Below are 24,875 nucleotides of genomic sequence, written 5' to 3' on the forward strand. Positions count from 1 at the left end.
GCTCTGTCTTTGCCGGTGTTTTTTCATTGTTCTACTTGCTCCAAATGTTTCTTTCCAGCCCTAATCAGGTGCTAATGATGTTCACAACTCTTACTGATTTGCAAACTCTTTCATTGTTACTCTCTCCAAATAAGGGTTTTTTTAAAGCCTTAACCAGGGGATAAATGTGCTGAAGCTGACCAGACTTAGGACACTAGCCAGATGAATAACTGGTAAGCAGATTCTTTTACCTATTTTCCTCCCCAAAAACTAAGGTGCATCTTATACTCCAGTGAGACTTATACTCCGGTGTCTTATACTCTGAAAAATACGGTAGCTAAGACAATCTTGGGCTAGGTCACCATTAGAGTGGAATGCTACATCTGCATCTCTTATTGTTCCAAATTAGCATTTGTTCCTTGATTCCACCCATCCAACTTCCTCAGAAGATAGGTGGACTTTGATATGTAGTAATTTAAATAAACTTTCCAAAACTGTTCTGTGAATCATTAGACCATGACTTTAGAAAATTTGTTGAATTAATAGATGAGCACCTCAGGTCAGAGGCAATGCCACAACAGGAAATGAGGTAAACCTCATTTAAAAGCATATTAATTACAATCCGAAAAACATTTAAATCTTTTATACAAGGTATGTCAATTTTTGAAAATTCTGTTTAGAAAAAAGAAAAAGTAATGCATAGGTTTACTTGTTCATTGCATGGCAATAAGGATTCATGACATCTGCTATAAAGGAAATCTGCCAAACGTCAGGAGGAAGAATTGTAAATACAGTGTTCCCTTGATTTTTGCGGGTTCGAACTTCGCGAAAAGTCTATACCATGGTTTTTCAAAAATATTAATTAAAAAATACTTCGTGGGTTTTTTCCCTATACCACGATTTTTCCCACCCGACGATATCATATGTCATTGCCAAACTTTTGTCTGCCTTTAATAAATATTTTTTTTAATAAACTTTAATAAATAAACATGGTGAGTAATAATCTAAATGATTGCTAAGGGAATGGGAAATTGCAATTTAGGGGTTTAAAGTGTTAAGAGATGGCTTATGATACTTGTTCATAGCCAAAAATAGTGTATTTACTTCCGCATCTCTACTTTGCCGAAATTCGATTTTCGTGGGTGGTCTCGGAACGCGTCCCCTGCGAAAATCGAGGGAACACTGTACTCCAAATGCTCAGATATTTGCAGGAATCATTTTCTTATATACAATTTTCCTAATTTGCAACCACTTTCATTTCATCATTCCACTAAGCATCTTTGCTTGCTCTACTTTGTTTAATACAAATATACTTTACATTAATATACTTCTGTGGGAGTTTTATCAATCAATTCTTTTTAAATAAATCCACAGTAACTGAATTTAAACATGCCTGGGATAAACATATATCCATCCTAAGATAAAATACAGAAAATAGTATAAGGGCAGACTAGATGGACCATGAGGTCTTTTTCTGCCGTCAGACTTCTATGTTTCTATGTTTCTATGTTTTGCTTTTTTCCAAGAAACTTCCATTTAATCTTTCTTTAATTTCATTTTATTTTTTTTTCTGTTGAAGGATTCTTCTGTCTTCAAAAACTGTTATATATGGATTGTCTCTTTCTGCAATGATTCTATATATTATTCTACTTTTATTTCGTGTCCATTTTTCTCCCAGATCCACTCTTTATGCTACAAAATAAAAGTCTGTTTTGTGTTCAGAACTTCTCATCACTCTCGCAACTTTTATTAAATCCTTTGATCTTTCATCGTAAAACAATTAAATCAGACATGAGGTTAGATTAATTCCTTTACATATGAATGCATCACTAGGTTGAAATCATGATCCAAGCAAACAATTCATCCCTTGTAGTACTTATTCCTTTTATTTGGAATTAATCATATACTCACTTTCATATATGCAGTTATCAGTTCTTGTCTATAAAAACAAGACAACCATTCAGTTCTATTTCATTTGTCCTCCATCTCTTAGTTTCAGAAAAAATATTCTATCTCTGTGTCTATCTAAATTTTATTTCATTTTTCATCTCATATCATTAATTCATTAGGTTTACTATGTGTTTGTTTTGCGATCTAAATAGTGACCATGGTATCAGCAGAAGGGCCAATAAATATTGATTTCCTATGCCCATAAAGGATTTTGCAAACTAAATCTAAATCTAAAGTCAGCTAGGTTATTAGTTTCAATTATCCCAAACTATATGAAGTATTCCCTGCTAAGACTCCATTTTTTAAATATTTTGGGCAGAATTTAAAGCCCAGTTTTATCCCCAGCATGCTTCTGTTATTCTATATACAGTAGATAAGAATAAGACAATCCTAAAACAACTTTGTAAGTTAATATACCATGATTTCCTCCTCTGACTTCTGTTGCTATTTATTTATTTTATTTAAAAAAATCATTCTTTTGAGTTTAAAGGTTTACTGGATTTCATATATGTACAGTACCTGGCTTTATAATATTGGACCTAACCCATTAAAAATAATAATAAATGCAATACTCATATTTTGGATCCATGCTAGGAGTTATTAAGTTAGAAAAGTGTACCAATTACATTAAAATGCAAAGTCCTCTTTTTATTTGTGTTTTGTAGGAGCAAATATTTTATATAAGAAAGTGTGTAAGTTATCGGATATATGTAAAGACTCAGGTCAGTGATTCTTAATTTTTTTGCTTGATATACTATTGTGTTGTTTGGATTTAGTTCTGTTCTAGATTTAAAGGTCCTGCTTGCCTTGCTTCCCTGCACAGACAATGTAGAAAAGAGATAGGTGATCATGCGAGCTGGTTCTTATAATAGACCTGGGATGGCAAATCTTTTAGACACTGAGTGCTGAAACTGCACGGGTGTGTATGCCCAAACTGAAAGTTGTGTGTGTGTGTGTGTGCATACATGGACATGCACAGATCTGTGCCTGCATGGACATACACACATATGCAGCAGAGACCCGAAGACCAGCTGGCCAGTGGGAGGCAGGGCAGCACAACACCAGCAGCGCAGCAAGAGGTAAGATATTTTTCTTTTGTGAGCTTCTGTTCCATCGTTTGCAGAGAAACAGAAGCTCATGAAAGAAATGCCACAGATATCTGACCTGTGTGCCCTAGTTTTGCCATTATGATAATAGACTATAGTTTATCATATAACTAAACTAGGCCAAATATATAGACATGTTTATTTTCTAACTTTCTTTCTATGTGAAGGATAGAATATCAGTGTATAATCACACAACTAAAGAATAAAAGAAAATACAGTGGTACCTCTACTTAAGAACTTAATTGGTTCTGTGACCAGGTTCTTAAGTAGAAAAGTTTGTAAGTAGAAGCAATTTTTCCCATAGGAATCAATGTAAATCAAATAATGCGTGCAAACCCATTAGGAAAGAAATAAAAACTCAGAATTTGGGTTGGAGGAGGAGGAGGAGGAAGAGGAGGAGGACAGAATGTGGAGGTGAGGGGAATCAAAAAAATCCAAAACTTTAAGGCTTAAAAAAAAAAGAGGGACTCTGAGACAGCGAGGATGAGCACACACCTCCATACACCTGGCACGAGGCTGCCTCCCATACACTGCGCCAGAGAGAGAAATCCAGGGGGAATAGCAGGAAAGTGGCCGGGCCTTCGTGCTGCTCTCAAATTTCCTGGGAAATTTTTCCAGGCTTGGGTTCTTAAGTAGACAATGGTTCTTAAGAAGAGGCAAAAAAATCTTGAACACCCAGTTCTTATTTAGAAAAGTTCTTATAAGCACAGGCCTTCTTAGGTAGAGGTACCACTGTACATGCTTATTTTTCTTAAATATATGCTTTAATTTCTAAATCAAATTATTCCTAATGCAAGCATTTTTCCTCCCTTCTTTTCCAGTTTTCTACATGGGCAGCTTAAAATTTCAAATTCGTGAAAACAATTCAGATACTTCATATAACATATCAGTAGTAAGAATCCTTATTATTGTTGTTATTTTGTGATCAAATTTATATATATTTAAATTTATATTAGCCATTGTCACAATCCTAATGTTGCATAATTAAAACAGTCATAGTTGACATTAATTGTCTAGACATAAACTAAATGATAAATGGTAGAAAAAGTAAATCTACCTCTGCTTGGCCCCCTGGAATGGAATAATTGCTTTGTATTATAATTTACTTATTCTGCCATTAAACTTTTGTTAGGCTTCAGTCATAATACATTCTTCACTATGAACAGTAATTAATAATTTGTGCCCTATCAGGTCATATTATGCTGCTATGCCCATTATATTCTCTGGAGGCAGACAATATATGAAAATATAATGTATTCATGAGTTCTTTATTGTTTTCAGCAATATCCTGGGTATAACCCTGATTTGTACGAGGTAAAAGTTCATTCAACCCAACTACCAGAAATAAAGTGAGTATTTTAAAAATATAGAGCTTTCTTCTGTATGCAAGTTATATTATCATATTTTTGTATTGTAATACATTTGGAACAGAAGTGGACTACAAAAGCCATTGCTTCACATGCGCAGAAGATCCAGCTACCATCGCTATCAGTTTGTAGAACCAGGCCATACAGGTAGCAACCGACCACTGATTTGGAAGAAAGAAAACTGTTTTATATTTATCACTTTCAGTTTGCTACAATCTACTTATATACAGTACTGCCGAATTAATTTTCATGGTAAATATTTTCATGTCTCTTCAGCACAAGTCATTTGTACCATGGATATAAGATAAATAAATAAAATAAATAAATAAAATCAGCCCTAATATCCACCATACAATTATATCAGGGGTGGGGTGCAACTTATCTCGCTGCCAGTTTGCTTCTTCCCACGCCTCATGGCTTGTGGGTGTGCTTCACGGGCGGGCCTCATGGGTGTGCCTTGCGGGCGCACGCAGTGCAAAAAAATCCAATTTAAAAAATTTAAAAGCCAAAACCAAGATGGTGACTACATGCACAGTGCCAGAATCTCAGCTTCTGCACATGCTTAGAAGGAAAAAAATAAAGTCAATTTTAAATAAACAAACAAACAAATAAATATTTTTAAAGCCAAAAACAAGATGGAAACTGCATGCACAGTGCCAGAAACTTGGCTTCTGCACATGCTCAGAAAATTTTTTTTAAAAAAAAAAGATGGCAGAACCCACAGACTGGCATCGACCGAATCAGTTGTAATTGTAATTTTTAATTAAGCAACTAAAAATGTCTTTTAGTATTTCAGATTTCAATAAAACACTTCAACGGCTTAGTCAGGTAAGTAATCTGTAACATAATAATATGTATATATGTACAAATGTAAATATCTTTTTTATTGCAGGTACTCAACTTACTATCACAATTGACCCCAAAATTTATGTTGCCAAGCGAGTCAGTTATTAAGTGAACTTTGCCCCATTTTATGATCTTTCTTGCCACAGTTAAGTGAATCACTGCAGTTGTTAAGTTAGTAACATGGTTGTTAAGTGAATCTGGCTTCCCCGTTGACTTTGCTTATCAGGTCACAAAAGGTGATCACATGATCCTGGGACACTGCAACTATCATAAATATGAGTCAATTGCCAAGCATTTGGTCATGTGACCACAGGGACCCTGCAATGGTCATGTGAAAAACACCCATAAATCACTTTTTTCAGTGATGTTGTACCTTTGAATGGTCACTAAATGAACGGTTGTAAATTGAGAATGACCTGCTCAGAATGCTTATCTCAGTGGGGCCAAATAATTTATTTTCATTGTATTTTGTTCTTTTATAGTCATCTCTCATGCAGTGTAATGAAGTAAACCAGAGGTTTGTATTATTATATTTCTCAAACATTATTGCATTATTTGTATTAAGAATACTGGAAGTTTTAATCAGAAGCAGTATAGTAATAATTTCTATGCTTTAAAAGATTCTAACCTTTTTTTTTTGTCTTTGCAGTGTAGTCAACTGTATTTTTATAACAGAAGTGGAGAAAGGAATGAATATAAGCAATATAGTATCAGGGTTAGGAGAAAGAGCAGATCTGAATTTAATCGGTAAGAAAAATATGAACAAAATTTTGCTGTAGCCTGGTAACAATGTGCATTTTTATCTGTCCCAATCTTTGAAACTAAGATAATGAAAAAAGCTACCAGCAGTCTCCCAAGGCAGGATTTTTATTTCAAGATTGCATATTCTATGGCATAGTTTTTGAGTTCTTTTAGTTATATCATTTTAAAATATAAAAGCCATTCTTTCCTTGTATGTACAGATATTTGTGGTGCTGTTTAGTAGTTCTGTATAAATAGTTCAGCAAAGCACAGCACCTGTGGGCAAAGTTACCCAGCTGTTTGAAGAGGTTTTGGAGCAGCTGGGCCAAGCCTTCAAACGGCTGTAATCTTTCATGCCTGCAAAGAGTAAATTCAAAGAGGTGCTTTGTTTGTGGAATGATTTGCATAGGCCGACTCTTTAGTGAGAAATGTGTTTTATTCAGACATGACACCAATTGAAATATTCTGTCTTTGAACTCCCCTGGAAACAGAGATAACCCCATTGTCCATTGACACCATTTGAATGATGTCATATTCTAAAGACTCCAGCAGGTTTAGTGGTCGGTAAATCCACAGTAACCGAATTTAAACATGCCTGGGATAAACATATATCCATTGTAAAATAAAATACAGGAAATAGTATAAGGGCAGACTAGATGGACCATGAGGTCTTTTTCTGCCGTCAGTCTTCTATGTTTCTATGTTTCTATGATAGCAGGATAAAGGCCTTCCTGTGTGCTGCAGTACACATAATGTATGAGAGCCCTGAGTGAAATGGAAGACAGCCCACTAATGCTGAGGTTTTCCTCTTGCAAGCTGACCAATACATTTGTGGATCATTTAATTAATCTGTGAAGACTAACTTTATTATCAGCACTGTTGTAACAGTGGACACCATAAATAACAGTGATGTTAATTGCATATTGCAGATATCACAAACTAATGTACAGTGAAAGCTAATCTTATCAGTAGTTATTAGATATTACAGCTAATTAGTTCTAAATGAGGAGTTTTACTGTAAAGTTCCAAGAAATTGTGGTGAACAATGATGCTATAGGACAGATATGATGCTATGTAAGACTAATACTTTATAGGACAAATAGAAATTAGTCCATCAAAGGATTTAATAGCCTTTACAACAATATACAGTGGTACCGTTACTTAAGAACTTAATTCGTCCAGTGACCGGGTTCTTAAGTAGAAAAGTTTGTAAGCCGGAGGGGGGGGGTATTTCTGATTTTAAAAAACCAATAAGCATTTTTTTTTTCAGTTTATTTATATTTTTCTTATGATAAGGAATGTTCAAACTAGTAATCCCACACCAAATTTAGTAAAATTGTGCACATTTTACAGGCTAAACTATCTATAAATTGAAAAAAAAATCACAAAAAAAGGGAGCGGGCGGGCTTTTATGAACAAAATAAACCAATAAGCATTATTTTTTTATTTCAATTTTCATTTCATTGTATGCAGAAATGTTCAACTTAGTTTCCAAGGGAAAGAAGTTTTCAAATTGACCAAATATAAGCACTTAAAGAATTTTCGGTGCGAGTCACACAGACTCATAAACAGTACAAGTGTGACTTTTTTTTGCCCAGCAAAAACTAAGCCTCCCACCCCCCCCAAAAAAATTCTCATAGAGAGAACCCCTGAAATGATGAAAAGTCATGAAATTTCAAGTTTCAGAAATGCAGGGGAAACTTTTTACAGGGTCTCAAACTTCGATTTCATGTTTGCACAGACTCGAACAGAACAGCAGGGTTAATCAATTGGATTTAACAATTGTATTTTGTTGTTTTTATATGTTGTAAGCCGCACCGAGTCCTCGGAGAAGGGCAACATATAAATCCGATAGTTAGATAGATAGATAGATAGATAGATAGATAGATAGATAGATAGATAGATAGATAGATAGATAGATAAATCAATAATTCTTCATTGTTTACAGAATCATGCTGTTGTTCCATGCAGCCTTTTTCTTGTCCAAATGCCCAAGATTTACACCATTTTCAGTGGTAAGTGAGACATGCTTAATTTTGAAAGTTTGGAGTTTTAGTGTCATGCTTCTTATTTGGTGCACCATAATTCTCAGTTTTTGAAGGGGGGGGGGGAATAGAAACAAAAATACTATAAAATCTTACAAACTGATGGGACAAAGGTGAGATAATTTCTTATCCAATAGACAGTCCAATATAACTGCTTTTCTAAGATAAAATTAAGCATTTAATAGTTGATTGCATATTTAACATAATTTTAAAAAATATATTTCTACTAAATAAATCCCTTGACATAAGAATTAATGATTAAATATAGTAAAGAATGCTTTGAAGGCATGCAGAAAGAGACTTTCAGATTATTTAAATAATAACTGTATTATTAATTTTAGAAGGCTATTTAACTCCGTAACATTGTGCAGTTTTCATGAAAAATAGTAAAAATAATAAAATAATAAAAGCATAAAATGCAAACATAATAGCCTTTGTTGTCATTGTACATCATGTATACAACAAAATTAGTTATAATAATTTAATAATAATAATGTATATTATATTATATATATTATATTATTAAAATATTCTAATATAATAATCAAATTCATTATTCTTTGAAGAGATGGGGCAGATAAAGATTTGGATTTTTCTTTATCTTTTTAAAAGTATGAGCTGCAACTAAATCAATGCTGCTGTTGTTTTTCTTATAGTGATATTCATGAACCAGTTGCATGTAGCAGTCATAGTACTCCTGACTCTCCAGTTTCACCTGTAGGTCCTTCCTCTTTTACAAAGCAGCATAAAGACTCTTCCTCTGAATTGTCCTCTCAATCAACAACTATTTTGCCACCTCCTTTCACTGAGCCTGCAACAATAAATATTTCTACTATTAATGCTACTCCTAATACTTTCACTGAGCTTTCTTCTGGATTTCCTACAAAGTCAACCAATATATTTGTTCCTTCAACTTTGGTTGAAACAATCAATTCAGATTTTACAAACCATTCCAACCAGCTTATTGGTACTTTTCCAGAAGCGTATCCCACAACATCTACAATATCTAATGCTCAGCATACAGCATCAATTTCTTCGGCCCTCATGTCCACATCTTCTTCCACGATCTATACTAATAATATTGGAGGACCAAGTAAAAAAACCACAGGTAACATTGATTTAAATGGATCTTCTATCATGACCCTGATATATGCATGTAGTTTGATGAGTATGTGGAAGTACTAAGGCTGTGCATGCCTCAAAAATGAAAGTGCTTTTGATTTCATACAAACACAGTTCTTTGTTATTTAGAAAAACAGACCAAGTTTTTTTCAGGCTTCCTGAAAAATTTTGGACAGTGGCACCTTTTTTTTAAGAGTCATGTCAAGTTATTTTAATGAATTCTGGAAATGCTCTGCTTGTGTAAGATCAGAAATATTTCTTCCAAGTTTTTTTTGAAGACGGAACCACTCTTACTGATATGCAGACTACTCCCACATAAATATCTAAAATCATAACACTTAAAAAAACTGATGACATTTGCTTGATAAAATTGTCGATCTCTGTTCTCTGATGGAATTCCTAATTTGTTTATATTTTTTAAAAAACAGAGCAGCATTGCCCAAGTGTGTGGTCATTAACTATATGCTCACTTTAGAGAAAGCATTAATTGCTGTACTTAATATACTTAAAGACTTCATTGAGCTATCCTAATTTCTGCTTGAAGCAGCTTCCAAATCAATGGAAGCTACCTTTTCTCCTCTTCTGGCCTCCATCTAGTGGTGATTTATTCAGTGAGCTAATTTTGGCCTCCATTGCACTCATGCCACAAAAGATACATGTGCATCAGATTGTGATTTTTCCTCTGTGAATCAGAGGAAACACATAAATTAGCAAAGTACACGTATCTATAACACTTTGAAGCTTTTTAATGGTATTTTTTCCATGCCATTTTATTCAAATAAGGGAAAAAAAACCTCACCCCAAATATGGAGTACTGTACTTCATTTTTTCGATTTTCAATTTTGTTTAAAAGTGCTATTTTCCTCCCCCTATTTTTTTCAGAGCAAAAATCTCATAGCAATTCAAGCATTACAAATAGTATTGATTCCTCCAATGTCAACAGCATTGTTTCGGAGCTTGAACGGTACTTAACTGCAGAAACAATAGCACCATCTCTTGGACAGTCGATGCTAGAAAGAGTTAGCTTCCTTCTAAGCATGCCCCAATCACAAATATATCCAATATCTAAAAGGTATGTGTCTATAACATAAGGAACATATTTCTGTATAAAAGATTTTTCTTGGAATGAAATGTGTTTACAGATGTCCTTTTAAAAGTCTTTGAAATGTAATTTTTTATTGTTTTCCAAATATATTTCACATTATCCTCTTGAGATAGTATAGATGAAAAACTATATTTTTCTCAATAAATTTAACTTTTTATAACTATTTTTATCAACATGTTTGTACTGTAATGTAATTCAACTGAGAAAATATTGAAAATTCATGAAAATATTGTACTTTTAAAAATTGATAACAATAAAAATCACACAAGTAATTATATTATTATCTCATTATATTAAAATAATAAAATAATAATTATCTCATTATTATTAGAATAATAAAAATAGTGGATGTGATTGGATTAAAATTGAAATTCTCAACAACATCCATTAATCTTACCACTCCATCTTTGGCTCTCGCTGTCCTGAAAATCAACAGCAGTTCTTTTAGCAAAGTTTCTTTTGCTGTTCAACATTCCTCAGATCTTGAGGTAAGCCATTTTTTTTTTATTTCAAAAAATTCTTTTGGGCTCAAAATAAAACTTTTTAAAATATAAATTTGAGTGTAGAATTTGTTAATAAATCCAAAGTCCCCAAAACTAAAGATGTGTCAGAAGAGCAGATAATTACAACTCTGGTTTATATTTTTGTCCATTTTGAATTAGCCATATATTTTATGCAAGTCTCCTCAAAAAAGTCTCCTCCTCTTTTTTTTTTAAAGGCTACCCTTGGAGTTGAAGTGCCATCAAAGATTATTGGAGCCATTACACTTCCATCATCAATAATGGCAGAATTGTCACCTCAAGAAAAGAATATAGCTTCTAGAATTACATTTAACTTTTTCAAAAAACCAACTCTGTTCCAGGTATTTTTATAGTTTCAAAGCATGCTTGAAATTTTAAGATATAATCTATTGCTTCTAGCAATCAACATTATTATACATCATAAATAAGAGTATACATGGTTGCATTTTACAGGATTCTACACTGAAAAATGTGTCTTTGTTCAGTTATGTTATATCATCAAGTATTGCTAACTTTTCAGTCAACAACTTGAAGAAAAATGTGACTGTCATGCTACAAAATATCAGGCCCATTCAGGTATCAATTTGCACACTATATTTTATTTTCTTATGCTTTATTTCAGAAGTTAATTGTTTTAGCTGTATATTTAGATATTTTTATTAATTTTATTAATAAATTTTATTTATTATTTTTATTAATGTAGCTGATCACCTCCTAATCACCCTACGTTGTCAGTCTGACATAATGTAGGCAGATATATCTTTTTGAACTGAAGCTGCATATTTATATTTATACTACTAATATAAAAGTGCAATTTCCACTATTTTTTCTTTGCACTATTAAGTAGAGATTTTATAAGCCTTTTTGTATAAGGTTCAAAAGCTGCTTGATGCACTTACACACTCGTTCCTCATGATTTATTCCTGGTACTTTCTATTTGTAAAAACAGGAATAAATTAGGATTCTGATTCAGAGAATTCACCTGAGCAAACCAGGGGTGGGTTCTGACTTTACACTGTATGATTGTGAGATGCATGCACCTGCGCAGTGTTAAAAACCCATGTTGTGCGCCAAAGCAAAAAACAAGGGGGTGCCAAGAGAGCCAATTTTGGGCGTGCCCAGCCAGCCATCACTGCCAGTTCGGTGAGCAGGGGGAAATTCCTGCTGTGGGTTCTATAGAACCAGTCTGAACTGGCAGGAATCCACCTCTGGAGCAAACTCTATAGGGAGTTTCTGTGGTGTTTTAAAATTCCTTGTAGCCCTACAGGAATAGTTTAAAATGATAGATGTGCCTACATCGAAGCAAATGTGCTGTTTCTTTTTAATATATGGATCGTGTGGTATATAGCTAAGCTTTTTTTTTCCCCCTCTTCCAATCAGGAGAATTTTACTTTAAGATGTGCTTTCTGGGATTTCAGTAAAAACGGTATGTTTCACAATCATGTGCTTTAATTTATGTTACCAAAACTAGTTTAAAATTATATTGCTTACAATTTGATAATAGAAGTATTTTAATATTTGGCAGGTGGCCAAGGCAATTGGAATTCTGAAGGTTGTGCGGTAAAAGAAAGAACAATGAATGAAACCATCTGTACCTGCAATCACCTGACAAGTTTTGGCATATTACTGGTAATGCTTTTTATGGCTCATCAGCTGCCAGCAGAGCTAGCATCAGAGTCAGATGAGGAGGAGGTTGAGGGAGAACCTGGGTCAGCTTTGAAGACTTTGGAAGACTCTGATAAGGAAATAGCAGCAGAGGCAGAGGCAGAGGCAGGGCCTTCCGTCCTCCCCCGAGTGGAGAGGCAGCTGTCTTGCGGCCTGAGTTGAGTGAGAGGGAAGAATAGTTGGGGTAATCCCAGATGCGTGGGTGCTGCTAGCACCCCACACCCACCCACCAGTATTTATAGAGGGATGGCAGCTCAGATCACGCTTTGTTCACCCGAGCACAAAGCCAAAAATACCAACCTGAAGATGATGAGTGGGACCTCGTTGAAAAGTCGCCAGGATTCTCTGAAACTTACACAGGCAAAAGGGATCAGATCCTGTGGCCTAGAGGTTAATTCCTGCCTTAGAAGGCAGAAGTCCCAGGATCAAATCCCAGTAAGGGTACGGCTAGCCGATGAGGCCAGAATAAGGCCGAAATAGCGCTATCCTAGTCTCCCTTAATTTAAAAAAAAAATCAGCAAAAACATGATACACACACACACACACACACGTGTGTGTGTGTGGATCACATGTTTTTGCTGAATATATATGTATGTGTATATGTGTGTGTGTGTGTGTGTGTGTGTGTGTGTGTGTGTGTGTGTGTATATATATATATATATATATATATATATATATATATATATATATATATATATATATATATATATGTAGATTGTTCTGAGTTTGGGTTTTGCCCTGTGTAATGTTTTGCATGTCTATGCGACGTTTCGGTGAAATCACATTCACCATCTTCAGGCTGGAGTTCCAATCTTTGTGTTGTTGTAAATGGAATATTAGCAAACTGACATTTCTTCCTAGTATGTAGTGTGGGGGTGGAGATTTGCTTTGAATGTAGCAAATAGATTGGGTGACTATGCTTCAGTGATCTGATTGGTTGGTGTAATCACAGTTATTAGAAGGAATGACATGAAGATTTTATGAAGTTTTTTGTTTAAGGCTGATTTCCAAATATAAAATTCTAAAATCATAATAATTAGAAGGATTGACATGTTGATTATTATGAAGTGTTTATTTTGTTTAAGGCTGGTTTCCAAATCTCTGGCAGGCGGGAGGTATCATCTCTTTTATTTAAACAAAGGGGTCTCCTCTCAATTTCGATAGCTTCTAGAGAGATTCTTTTATATAAATTCTCTGTTTTGTGGAGTAATTTAGTTTTTTCAAAGTCAATTTCGTGCCCTGTTTTTTTAATGTGCTGGACAAGGGAGGAGGTCTTTTCTTGTTTTTTGATTGCATTCACATGTTCTGCTATGCGTTGGCTCACTCTTCGGTTAGTTTGTCCAATGTATGTGGCTGCACATGTTTTGCAAGGGATTTCATAGATTCCTTGGTATTCCAATTGGATTTTATCTTTGGGGCTCCTTAGGATATTAGATATTTTTTGGTTAGTGCAAAATGAGGTTTTGATGTTATGTTTGTGCAGAATTTTACTAATTTTATCCGTGGTGCCTTTGATGTAAGGAAGGATGGTGGTGCCATTGTCCTGTTCTTGATCTTGTTTTTTGGGGGGTGTCTCTTTATTGATCAATAAAGAGACACCCCCCAAAAAACAAGATCAAGAACAGGACAATGGCACCACCATCCTTCCTTACATCAAAGGCACCACGGATAAAATTAGTAAAATTCTGCACAAACATAACATCAAAACCTCATTTTGCACTAACCAAAAAATATCTAATATCCTAAGGAGCCCCAAAGATAAAATCCAATTGGAATACCAAGGAATCTATGAAATCCCTTGCAAAACATGTGCAGCAACATACATTGGACAAACTAACCGAAGAGTGAGCCAACGCATAGCAGAACATGTGAATGCAATCAAAAAACAAGAAAAGACCTCCTCCCTTGTCCAGCACATTAAAAAAACAGGGCACGAAATTGACTTTGAAAAAACTAAATTACTCCACAAAACAGAGAATTTATATAAAAGAATCTCTCTAGAAGCTATCGAAATTGAGAGGAGACCCCTTTGTTTAAATAAAAGAGATGATACCTCCCGCCTGCCAGAGATTTGGAAACCAGCCTTAAACAAAATAAACACTTCATAATAATCAACATGTCAATCCTTCTAATTATTATGATTTTAGAATTTTATATTTGGAAATCAGCCTTAAACAAAAAACTTCATAAAATCTTCATGTCATTCCTTCTAATAACTGTGATTACACCAACCAATCAGATCACTGAAGCATAGTCACCCAATCTATTTGCTACATTCAAAGCAAATCTCCACCCCCACACTACATACTAGGAAGAAATGTCAGTTTGCTAATATTCCATTTACAACAACACAAAGATTGGAACTCCAGCCTGAAGATGGTGAATGTGATTTCACCGAAACGTCGCATAGACATGCAAAACATTACACAGGGCAAAACCCGAACTCAGAACAATCTACATACATATACCCGTGAAAATTTACGAAAACAAATATATATATATATATATATATATATATATATATATATATATATATATATATATGTGTGTGTAGATTGTTCTGAGTTCGGGTTTTGCCCTGTGTAATATTTTGCATGTTTATGCGACGTTTCGGTCAAATCACATTCACCATCATCAGGCTGAAGTTTCCAAGCTTCGTGCTGTTGTAAAATGGAATGTTTGCAACTGTCATTTCTTCCTAGTATATAGTGTGGGGGCGGAGATTTGGTTTGAACGTAGCAAATAGATTGGGTGATTATGTTTCAGTGATCTGATTGGTTGGTGTAATCATAATTATTAGAAGGATTGACATGGTGATTTTTATGAAGTGTTTTTTGTTTAAGGCTGGTTTCCAAATTTCCAAATTCCAAATTCATAATTATTAGAAGGATTGACATGGTGATTTTTATGAAGTGTTTTTTTTTGTTTAAGGCTGGTTTCCAAATTTCTGGTAGGCGGGACGTGTCATCTCTTTTATTTATGCAAAGGGGGCTCCTCTCAATTTCTATGGCTTCTAGAGCAATTCTTCTATATAAATTCTCTGTTTTGTGAAGTAATTTAGTTTTTTCAAAGTCAATTTCGTGCCCTGTTTTTTTAATGTGCTGGACAAGGGAGGAAGTCTTTTCTTCTTTTTTAACTGCATTCACATGTTCTGCAATGCGTTGGCTCACTCTTCGGTTGGTTTGTCCAATGTATGTGGCTGCACATGTTTTGCAAGGGATTTCATAGATTCCTTGGTATTCCAATTGGATTTTATCTTTGGGGCTCCTTAGGATATTAGATATTTTTTGGTTGGTGCAAAATGAAGTTTTGATGTTATGTTTGTGCAGAATTTTACTAATTTTGTCTGTGGTGCCCTTGATGTAAGGGAGGATATGTAAGGGAGGTGGTGCCCTTGATGTAAGGGAGGATATGTAAGGGAGGATATATATGAAAAAGGTATCTTACTATTATTTGTGTGTGTGTTTATATAATTTATATCTCACATTTGTAACTCTACGCAACCCAATAATTAATGGATATACTGTACATATACACACAAATATACACGTAGCTGTGTATATTAGCAAATTGTGCTAGAATTTTAAACTTTTTAAAAAAAATTTAACAATATTTTTGTTTCTTTTTAGGATTTATCAAGAAAGCCCACTATATCTCCAGTTCAAGTGCTAATTCTAACTTTCATCACCTACATAGGTTGTGGACTGTCAGCTATTTTTCTTTCTGTGACTCTTGTTACCTACATTGCATTTGAGTAAGTATTTGGCTTTGCTAAATTATATGATAGCAATTTGTTGTAATTTCAATAATGAAAATAGAATGACATGTTTATGACATTATAAGGCATGTGATTAGTCTGGTAAAGAATTTTTATAAATAATAGCTGAAAAGTAAAAGATGTCTAGATTTAAACCATTTTATTTATCTAGGAAGTCAATTGTAAAAATGGAGAAATTATATGTCAAATAAATTAACCAATTTTCTCATTTCATTTCATAATAAAAATATATCAACATATCTTAGAATTTTTGATTCTAGAGTTACTGATTCAAATGAATGGCTTGCATAGATTTTTCTTTCATGTGGGTTTAGGCAAGGTTTTCCTCATTCTTGTTTTTTGATTCTTTGGTTTCTATCCACATTTCACTAGCAAAATATTGTTTCTGCAGTTTTCAAGTAAAAATTTTAGTGCTTACGCAATTACATTTTTAAAATTTACTAACTTGGCATTATTAAAAAAAACATATTTACTGTTTGTCATGCAAGTAAAAAAATAACTGTAATGTAGAAAGTAGTAATTTCAGGTAGAAATTGCAAGGATTCTCATGCTACTATGGTCTTACAACAGCATTTTAAAAAGGTTACAATTTTCATTTCAGAGATTAAACCAAATATAAACATTTCCTGCATCATATTATATATTATTAAATTTATCAAAAATGTGTGAGCTTACAGATTTAATTTATTTGGGTTTATAGGAAAATCCGAAGAGACTACCCATCTAAAATTCTTATCCAGCTCTGCATTGCGTTGCTTCTTCTAAACCTCATTTTCCTGCTGGATTCCTGGATTGCTCTGTATGAGATTCAGGGTCTATGCATTGCAGTTGCTGCCTTTCTTCATTATTTCCTTTTGGTTTCTTTCACCTGGATGGGCCTTGAAGCCTTTCACATGTATCTTGCCCTTGTGAAAGTATTCAATACATATGTTAGGAAATATATTCTAAAGTTCTGCATTATTGGCTGGGGTAAGTATATATGTTCTTTTTCTGAATTTATATTTGTAAAAACTACTGTATACTTTTATTTATTCCAGTCCAATCTCTGGATAGATTGAGATAGTGAAATGAAAAGCTCTGAACCTTTAAAATCCCACTGCCAACTCTTAAAGAGTTTATATTTCTTTATTTGTTTAAATTCATTACAGCCACATTTTTCTCAAGGTGTTGTTTGATCTTTCAGGATTACCAGCTATAGTAGTAGCCATTGTACTAGCAGTATCTCCATATAACTATGGGCTTGGATCATATGGAAAATTTCCCAATGGTTCATCTGATGAATTGTAAGTAAAATTTAGGCAATAATCTAAAAAAATCTAAAAGAAATATGTTTCTTTTCTAATAAAACACAACTCTTTTAAATTTCTGTACAATACATATTATGAACATTTTTATATAGCAATTTAAAATATACTGTTTTCAACTGCCAGAATCCCCCAACAGGCTTACTGCTATATAGCCACACTCCATAGTTATTTTAGAAATATTTCCCAAACTTTCAGACTTGATCTGAGAACACCATATTATTTTTGTTGCTATAGCTGTTGCAAAAAGAATGAACAGACAAGCAACCTTCCAATGAGCAATAATGGAAGGCCAAACTCAACCTCAGAATCCCTGCAGTTCCCTTCCTTGACTTTCACTGTATTTATTTTTTACAGTGAAGACATGAAAAATAGTACATGCCATTAGCTACAAAACTACTTGGAAGCATGCCATGGGGACATTGTGATATTAGGAAAAGATCAGTGAAATAGATACTGATGGAAGTTTCCATCAGTGGAAAATTGGCTCATCCTCAAGACTACCAAAGTGCCAGTATCACAAATTGCAAAATGAGGGTTTTATTGTACCCCAACTAACCTGGAGAAAAATGATCATCTGTGCAACAGCAACTGTGGCTTCCCGTTAAGTTATCAATCCAAGACAAAACCAAAGGCAACAAAAGTTCCCTCTATGACAGTGATGGTGAACCTTTTTCAGCTCAGGTGCCAAAGGGTGCATGTGCATTATGATAGAGTCCACATGTGTGCCCACACCCATAATGCGATGCCATCCCTCTTCACATGTTCATAACCCCCGCACTTCCCCCGTGCATGTGCAGAGGCCTCACTGAAGGTTCCGGACTTCCAGTAGGCCCATTGGGCTGTTTTTTGCTCTCCTCAGGCTTCAGGAAAGCCTCCTGAAGCCCGGAGAGAACAAAAAATGGGCCAATCAGAATTTTGGAAATGAAGTGGAACTGGAGCTGTCATACTACTTAACTTCAGATAGTTGCAACCAGGCCTCGCGTACCTCGGTGCATTAGTTCTGTAGCTGGCAAAGAAGGCCTGAAGGCCTCAGTGGCCAATAACAGAGCTCCAGATCAATCCGTAGCTCTGTTATCAGCTGCAGAAGCCTTCAGAAAAGCCTTGCCGACTGCAGAAGAAATGGGCCAAGTGTGGGAGGCCTGGCTGCAACTATCCAAAGATGAAGAAGTTCCTGAAGACCTCTGACAGCGTAAAGGAGGCCGGGGTGACATACACAAGTGAACTTCTGGTTGGACCATTGGACAGTTTTCACTGTCCCCAGGATTCAGGAGACTTTCCTGAAGCCTAGTGAGAGTGAAAATGGCCAAAAACAAGCCCACAAAATCAGCTGGCCAGTGTGCGTGTGCACTCTGGAGCTGACATAACATCTCATGTGCCCTCATAGGTTTGTCATTACTGCTCTGTGGTATTAGGTATCAACAATAAACAAAAAATATAATATAGTAACAACTCCTCTAGCACAGTGTTTCCCAACCAGTGTGCCGCGGCACACTAGTGTGCCGTGGGACATGGTCAGGTGTGCCGCGAGCCCGGCCTGGCTGGAGCTTCCCTGGCGGTGATGGGAAGTGAGCTTTTGGGGCTCGGTGGGAGGGCGCCGGCCACTGTTGCTTCTAAGCTGCATGGGCGTGCGCCCATGCAGTCATTAGGACCCCCCCCTGGCAGACATTTTTGAAGTGGCGCAAAGCCACGCAGTCCTGAATTGCTCCCTTCTCTGGCCAGCAAAGTCGGCTGCCCGGGAAAGCGCCGCGTTTGAAAAGCAGGCGTTTAAAAAGCGCGCCGCTTTCCCAGGCAGCCGGCTTGCTGGCCGGAGAAGCGAGCGATCCGGGACTGCGTGGCTTTGCGCCTTAATGACAACGGTGCCATGGTGGCCTCCAAGTGCTGCCTTCGTGGCACCCCACCACCCATTCCTGCAGGTAGAAGTTGGGCGGGGTACCGAGAGGCGGAGGCAGTGCGTGGCCGGGCGCTGAGCGCCATAGACACCTGGGAGGGCGAAGGGTTAGATGTGGCTGCTGCCTCTTAGGCGGAGGCGAAGGCAACAGCGGAGTTTGCGCTGGGGCCATGCAGGGCCGCTGATCCAGGGGGCCGCGGACCGGCAAGCCGCCCTCCACTCTCTCTCCGCTCTTTCTTTCTCTCTATGTTGCCGGCGTGGTGCACTAGAGAGAAAGAGAGAGAGAGAAAAAGGAGGGTTAGAGAGAAAGCAAGAGAGAAAGAGAGAGAAGGAAAGCAAGAGAGAAATCAAGAGAGAGAGAAAGCAAGGGAGAGAAAGCGAAAGCAAGGGGGGGAGAGAGTGTGTGTGAGAGAAAGCAAGAGAGAGAGAGAAAGCAAGAAATAGGGAGAGAGGAAGAGAGAGAGAAAGAGAGAAAGCAAGAGAGAGATAGAAAGAAAGCAAGAGAGAAAGAGGAAGAGAGAAGGAAAGCGAGAGAGAGAAAGAGAGAGAGAAAGCAAGGGAGAGAGAAAGAAAGAATAAAAGAGATAGCAAGAGAGACAGAAAGAGAGAGAGAAAGAATGCAAGAGAGAGAAAGCGAGAAAGAGGGAGGGAAGGAGGGTGAGAGAAAGAGCAAAAAAGAGAGGAAGGAAGAAAGAAAGAAAGAGGGATGGAGAGAGAGGGAAAGAAAGAGGGGGGGGGGGAGAAATAGGGCGAAAGGGAGGAAGAGAGGGGGTTTTTGTCCAAACATTTTAGCCCCCCCTCCCCACTCACCCCCTCCCTGCTCAATGTTCCCCAGGATTTTGTAAGTGTGAATAATGTGCCGCGGCTCAAAAAAGGTTGGGAAACACTGCTCTAGCATATATTTGTATAAAAATAAAAAATAAAAAGATAAAATTTATATAAGGCTTACCTTGAATATTAAAAAAAGGTTTTATTGTAAATATGATTAATGAGTTCCAGTAATAGATGAAATTGAACCTTAAATCTGATAACAATCTGATATAGCTGAATATTATATACTGTATTTAAGGAATGCATTTGTCCCTTTCGGTGAAATCACATTCACCATCATCAGGCTGAAGTTTCAAGCTTCATGCTGTTGTAAATATTTACAACAGCACGAAGCTTGAAACTTCAGCCTGATGATGGTGAATGTGATTTCACCAAAACATCGCATAGACACTCAAATTATTACACGGGGCAAAACCCGAATTCAGAACAATCTGCATACATATACCCGTGAAAATCTACAAAAACACACACACACACACACACATATATATACACACACATTAATATATGTACATATATATGGATCACATGTTTTTGCTGAATTTTTAAAATTAAGGGAGACTAGGATAGCGGTATTTTGGCCTTATTCTGGCCTCATCAGCTAGCCATACCCTTACTGGGATTTGATCCTGGGGTTTCTGCCTTCTGCTTACAAGGCAGAAGCCCCAGGATCAAATCCCAGTAAGGGTATGGCTAGCTGATGAGGCCAGAATAAGGCCAAAATACCGCTATCCTAGTCTCCCTTAATTTTAAAAATTCAGCAAAAACATGTGATACATACAGAATATAGGGTAGTTTGTTGATTATGAATAAATTAACTGCCTTGAAATGGCCCTGGGTTGGGCCTATAGGCAAAAAGGAACTGTGATGTTCCTTCACTATACCAGGGTGATCCAACAGAAAACACACACACACGTATGTATGTATGTATGTATGTATGTATGTATGTATGTATGTATGTATATATAACTGATGTATACCTTATTTTTTTGTATTTTAGCTGCTGGATTAAGAATAACATTGTATTTTACATCACAGTTGTGGGATACTTCTGTACAATATTCTTGCTGAACATCAGTATGTTCATAGTAGTATTGATTCAGCTTTGTAGAATCAAAAAGAAGAAGCAGCTTGGTACCCAGAGGAAAACTAGTATACAAGATCTCAGGAGTATTGCCGGCCTTACATTCTTATTGGGAATTACTTGGGGATTTGCCTTTTTTGCATGGGGTCCTGTAAATCTTATTTTTATGTATCTCTTTGCAGTTTTTAATACTTTGCAAGGTATGTGATTTAAATATCTCACAATAAATTGAAATTAAATTATTTCATTTTATTTTACCATTTCACTTTATTATCCTGTAAAATAATTAACTCAATCAATTCTGTATATGTTTTAAATGGCATTATTGTTCTATTTAAATAAATCCTTTTGGAAACACATAAATCACATAAGTGAAGCACTGCTAGTTGTATTTATGTTAAAAAGCAAGCAGCTATGATAGTAAACAAATGTTATTTTGTTATATTGTAAACACCGTTTATAAATATGAAAACAGCTATTTCTGAGGAATAGTTGAAAAAGTCAGTGTGGTAATCATTGCAAAATCAAAACCCATTCCTTTGTACATATGCCTGAGATCAAAATATGTACAAAAGGGCTCAGATGTTGATTGTGCAGACCTAGCTGCCACTTTTACTTTTTTTGACACTTCCTCCTTCACACACACACACCTAATTATGAAATAAGTATACATTTAGAATCAGCAAATGAATGAAAAAAACTCTCAGCTTAAAAATGCAGAAGAAAATCTGAAGCACCTAAGGCAATGTTTCTTAAAAGGATAGCCTTGTAACCCTGGGAGGTGCAATACCCTTTCAGGAATCTGCAAAATCAAAGCTTTTTGCCAGCCCGTTGAAAAATAATATATAATTAAAAACCCATCAAACAATTGTGAGAAGAGGTAACAACAGTAAATGCATCAATTTTAACTTTTGATGTGTTAAATATTAGTAAATATACCGGTAAGCTACATAAAGAAAAACTCTTTTGGGGTCCTCTATACTTTTAAAAATAAAAAGGAATCCAGAGAGAAAAAGCTTTAAGAAACACTGACCTTAAGAAATGTTATAAAAGGAATTGAAAGGTGACTTCCATTTTCTCTAGTAACAGGGAAACAGGGAAATACACAAAGTCCTCAATTAGTGGGCAGAACTGCAACTGGAACCCAGCAGCAATCACTAAATGAAACCACTTATGTTTATGATGCTAGTTCATCTTTCCTTTGCTTTATAGCAAAACCACTAGTATATGAAATAGGTCACAAATTTACTTTTTCGTCACTATGAACTATGTGCATTCCTTCTGTCCTATGAACTGCAGAAGATATGAATGTTACCTACATTTTGATTTTTTTGGCACGCACATAGAGGCATGTAAACTGGTCCCACAAGACTTTTACAGCATTGCATACATGATAGTATCACTTTCTCTGGCAGCTGTATTATGCAAAATTGCCCTCACATAGCACATTTTTAAAAGCTAAAATAAATTCTGAAAAAATGGAGTTGTAATTGTATCTATTTACTTTCAGTAAAATGTCATAACTTCCTTTAAATATTATTTTGCAGGATTTTTCATTTTTGTTTTTTACTGTATTGCAAAGGAGAATGTTCGCAAACAGTGGAGAAGATATTTGTGTTGTGGCAAATACCGGCTGGCTGAAAATTCAGGTAAATATTAAATGGTTATTGTTTGTATTTAATTATGCAGGTTACAGTAATGATTTGAAGTTCTGTTACTTGAGTATAAAACTGTTTTATTGTTGTTGAAACTTCAGCTCTCTGTGTCCTTCCATGACCCCACCTGGTTCTATTTCAGAGTCCCCTCCCCCCAAAACCCAGCAACCCTTTTCCACATGGATTTCAGCCATATAGCTGGAAGGCTGGGACAGATAGGTACAGTGGAAGGCAAGAAGTAGGGAGCATTGTATAAATGAATGTTTTTAAAAATTGATTCTCCTACTCATTTTATATTTTACTCAAATAAATGTGGCAATTGAAGTCAAATTAACTTGTTCCATAATGTATTGTTTGCTGTTGAAGAAAATGATACAGTTTTTAGTTTTCATGATCATAGAAATCATTACACATTTTTTCCCTCAGCTTTATGATAACTTGGAGAGTTACAGAAAAACCCAGCATTTCTCCTCTCAAGTCAAAATACAGGGTAGAAAACTACCTTGGGTCTCTGTTCTCTTCCAAAGCCATTTTATTTTCTCATTACAAATTACAGGAAGAAAAATAGATCAGCCAAGTAGTTTGTTTACATTCTGAGTCAAATTCTGGGCAAGAGCCTTCAGCTATTTTTTTTGTATGACGTATTGTGTTTGGGACTTTATGCATTTCAGATATCACAATCTCAAAAAAGCTAGCTTCAAAAACTGGGAGGGAAACATAGCTAATTTGATTCTTCCTGAACACAGATGCCAGGGAAAGTAAGCAGGACAAGTGATGAATTGTGTCATGATACAAAAAAAAGCATGAATACTTGCATTGAATGGGGTGGAGTTTGTGCCATGACATTACATATTATTATTTTGATGCAGTTTTAGTTTGCTGGGATGCTTATTCTGTAAAGGGGGAGCAAGAGGGTTAGGACTCATTAAAGATGCTACTTCTTTTCTGTATACAAATATATGCCACACACAAAAGGGGGGAGTTTGTGCCATGATAGACAATCCTGCTTTTGTTATTCTGACAAAAGTAGAACAATCCTCCGGACTTTACTCGGAATCTTTAAATTAGATACAAGCAGTGGTGGGATTCAACTTTTTAAACAACCGGTTCTGTGGGTCTGGCTTATGTGGGGTTATGGTCATATGACTGGGTGATCATGGCTAGCTGGTCATATGACTGGGTAGGTGTGGCTACGTGTATACAGGCTACTGAGAGAGCGGAAAAAAGTGAATTATGACACTTGCAACCAGTGCTAGCATTTACGACCGCTCTCACATTTATGCCAGTTGCAGCATTCTTAACAACCATGTCACTCATTTCACAACTTTGATGTTTCTCTTCACCATAGCGACAAGATAGGGCACAAAACATAAAATGTGAGGACAGTTGTAAGTGCAAGAACCTGTCAAAAATCACTTTTTTCCAGCCCTCTGAGTAGTCCCTCTATGCACCCAGCATGGCCAGCTGGTCATGTGACTGGGTGGGCATGGCCACATGTCAAGGGGTGCTTCTTGCCTGGCCTCTCGAGACCATGAGGATGCTGCAATGGTCGTAAGTGTGCAAAATGGTCATAAGTCACTTTTTTCAGTGCCATTGTAACTTTCAATGGTCATTAAGTGAATTGTTGTAAGTCAAGGATTACCTGTACAAAAATACAAAAAGCTTCTTTGCTTGCAAAATAGCTGCCCTAAATACCAAACATTAGATTAGAAATGCCTGCAAGCTGGAGTTACAGATCATGCAGGGTGCCAGAGCACCTTGAGGAATTAAAATGGTTAAAATGCAATGATAACCATCAGCAGCCAACTCTTGCTCATGAAGGGAAACTATGTGCTATGTGAGGTCAGAGAGGTCATTTAAGCTCCCCAGAAAGAGCACACCCAAG

General features: G+C 36.0%; 1 protein-coding gene across 1 annotated transcript in view; it reads left to right on the forward strand.

Moving 5' to 3' along the window:
• Positions 1-24,875, forward strand: part of ADGRG2 (adhesion G protein-coupled receptor G2) — an 82,217-nt gene that overhangs the window by 53,814 nt on the left and 3,528 nt on the right. Inside the window, exons 6-24 of the mRNA XM_070750741.1 lie at positions 2,595-2,651; positions 3,857-3,927; positions 4,317-4,384; positions 5,191-5,230; positions 5,731-5,765; positions 5,898-5,995; positions 7,938-8,004; positions 8,691-9,142; positions 10,039-10,228; positions 10,593-10,749; positions 10,980-11,123; positions 11,236-11,358; positions 12,163-12,208; positions 12,308-12,411; positions 16,077-16,201; positions 16,926-17,194; positions 17,409-17,508; positions 21,252-21,535; positions 22,883-22,984. Of these exons, the coding sequence (XP_070606842.1) occupies positions 2,595-2,651; positions 3,857-3,927; positions 4,317-4,384; positions 5,191-5,230; positions 5,731-5,765; positions 5,898-5,995; positions 7,938-8,004; positions 8,691-9,142; positions 10,039-10,228; positions 10,593-10,749; positions 10,980-11,123; positions 11,236-11,358; positions 12,163-12,208; positions 12,308-12,411; positions 16,077-16,201; positions 16,926-17,194; positions 17,409-17,508; positions 21,252-21,535; positions 22,883-22,984 (2,532 nt within the window). The remainder of the gene's footprint in view (positions 1-2,594; positions 2,652-3,856; positions 3,928-4,316; positions 4,385-5,190; positions 5,231-5,730; positions 5,766-5,897; positions 5,996-7,937; positions 8,005-8,690; positions 9,143-10,038; positions 10,229-10,592; positions 10,750-10,979; positions 11,124-11,235; positions 11,359-12,162; positions 12,209-12,307; positions 12,412-16,076; positions 16,202-16,925; positions 17,195-17,408; positions 17,509-21,251; positions 21,536-22,882; positions 22,985-24,875) is intronic.

This window comes from Erythrolamprus reginae, chromosome 4, assembly GCF_031021105.1.
Source record: "Erythrolamprus reginae isolate rEryReg1 chromosome 4, rEryReg1.hap1, whole genome shotgun sequence".
NCBI classification, from domain to species: domain Eukaryota; kingdom Metazoa; phylum Chordata; class Lepidosauria; order Squamata; family Dipsadidae; genus Erythrolamprus; species Erythrolamprus reginae.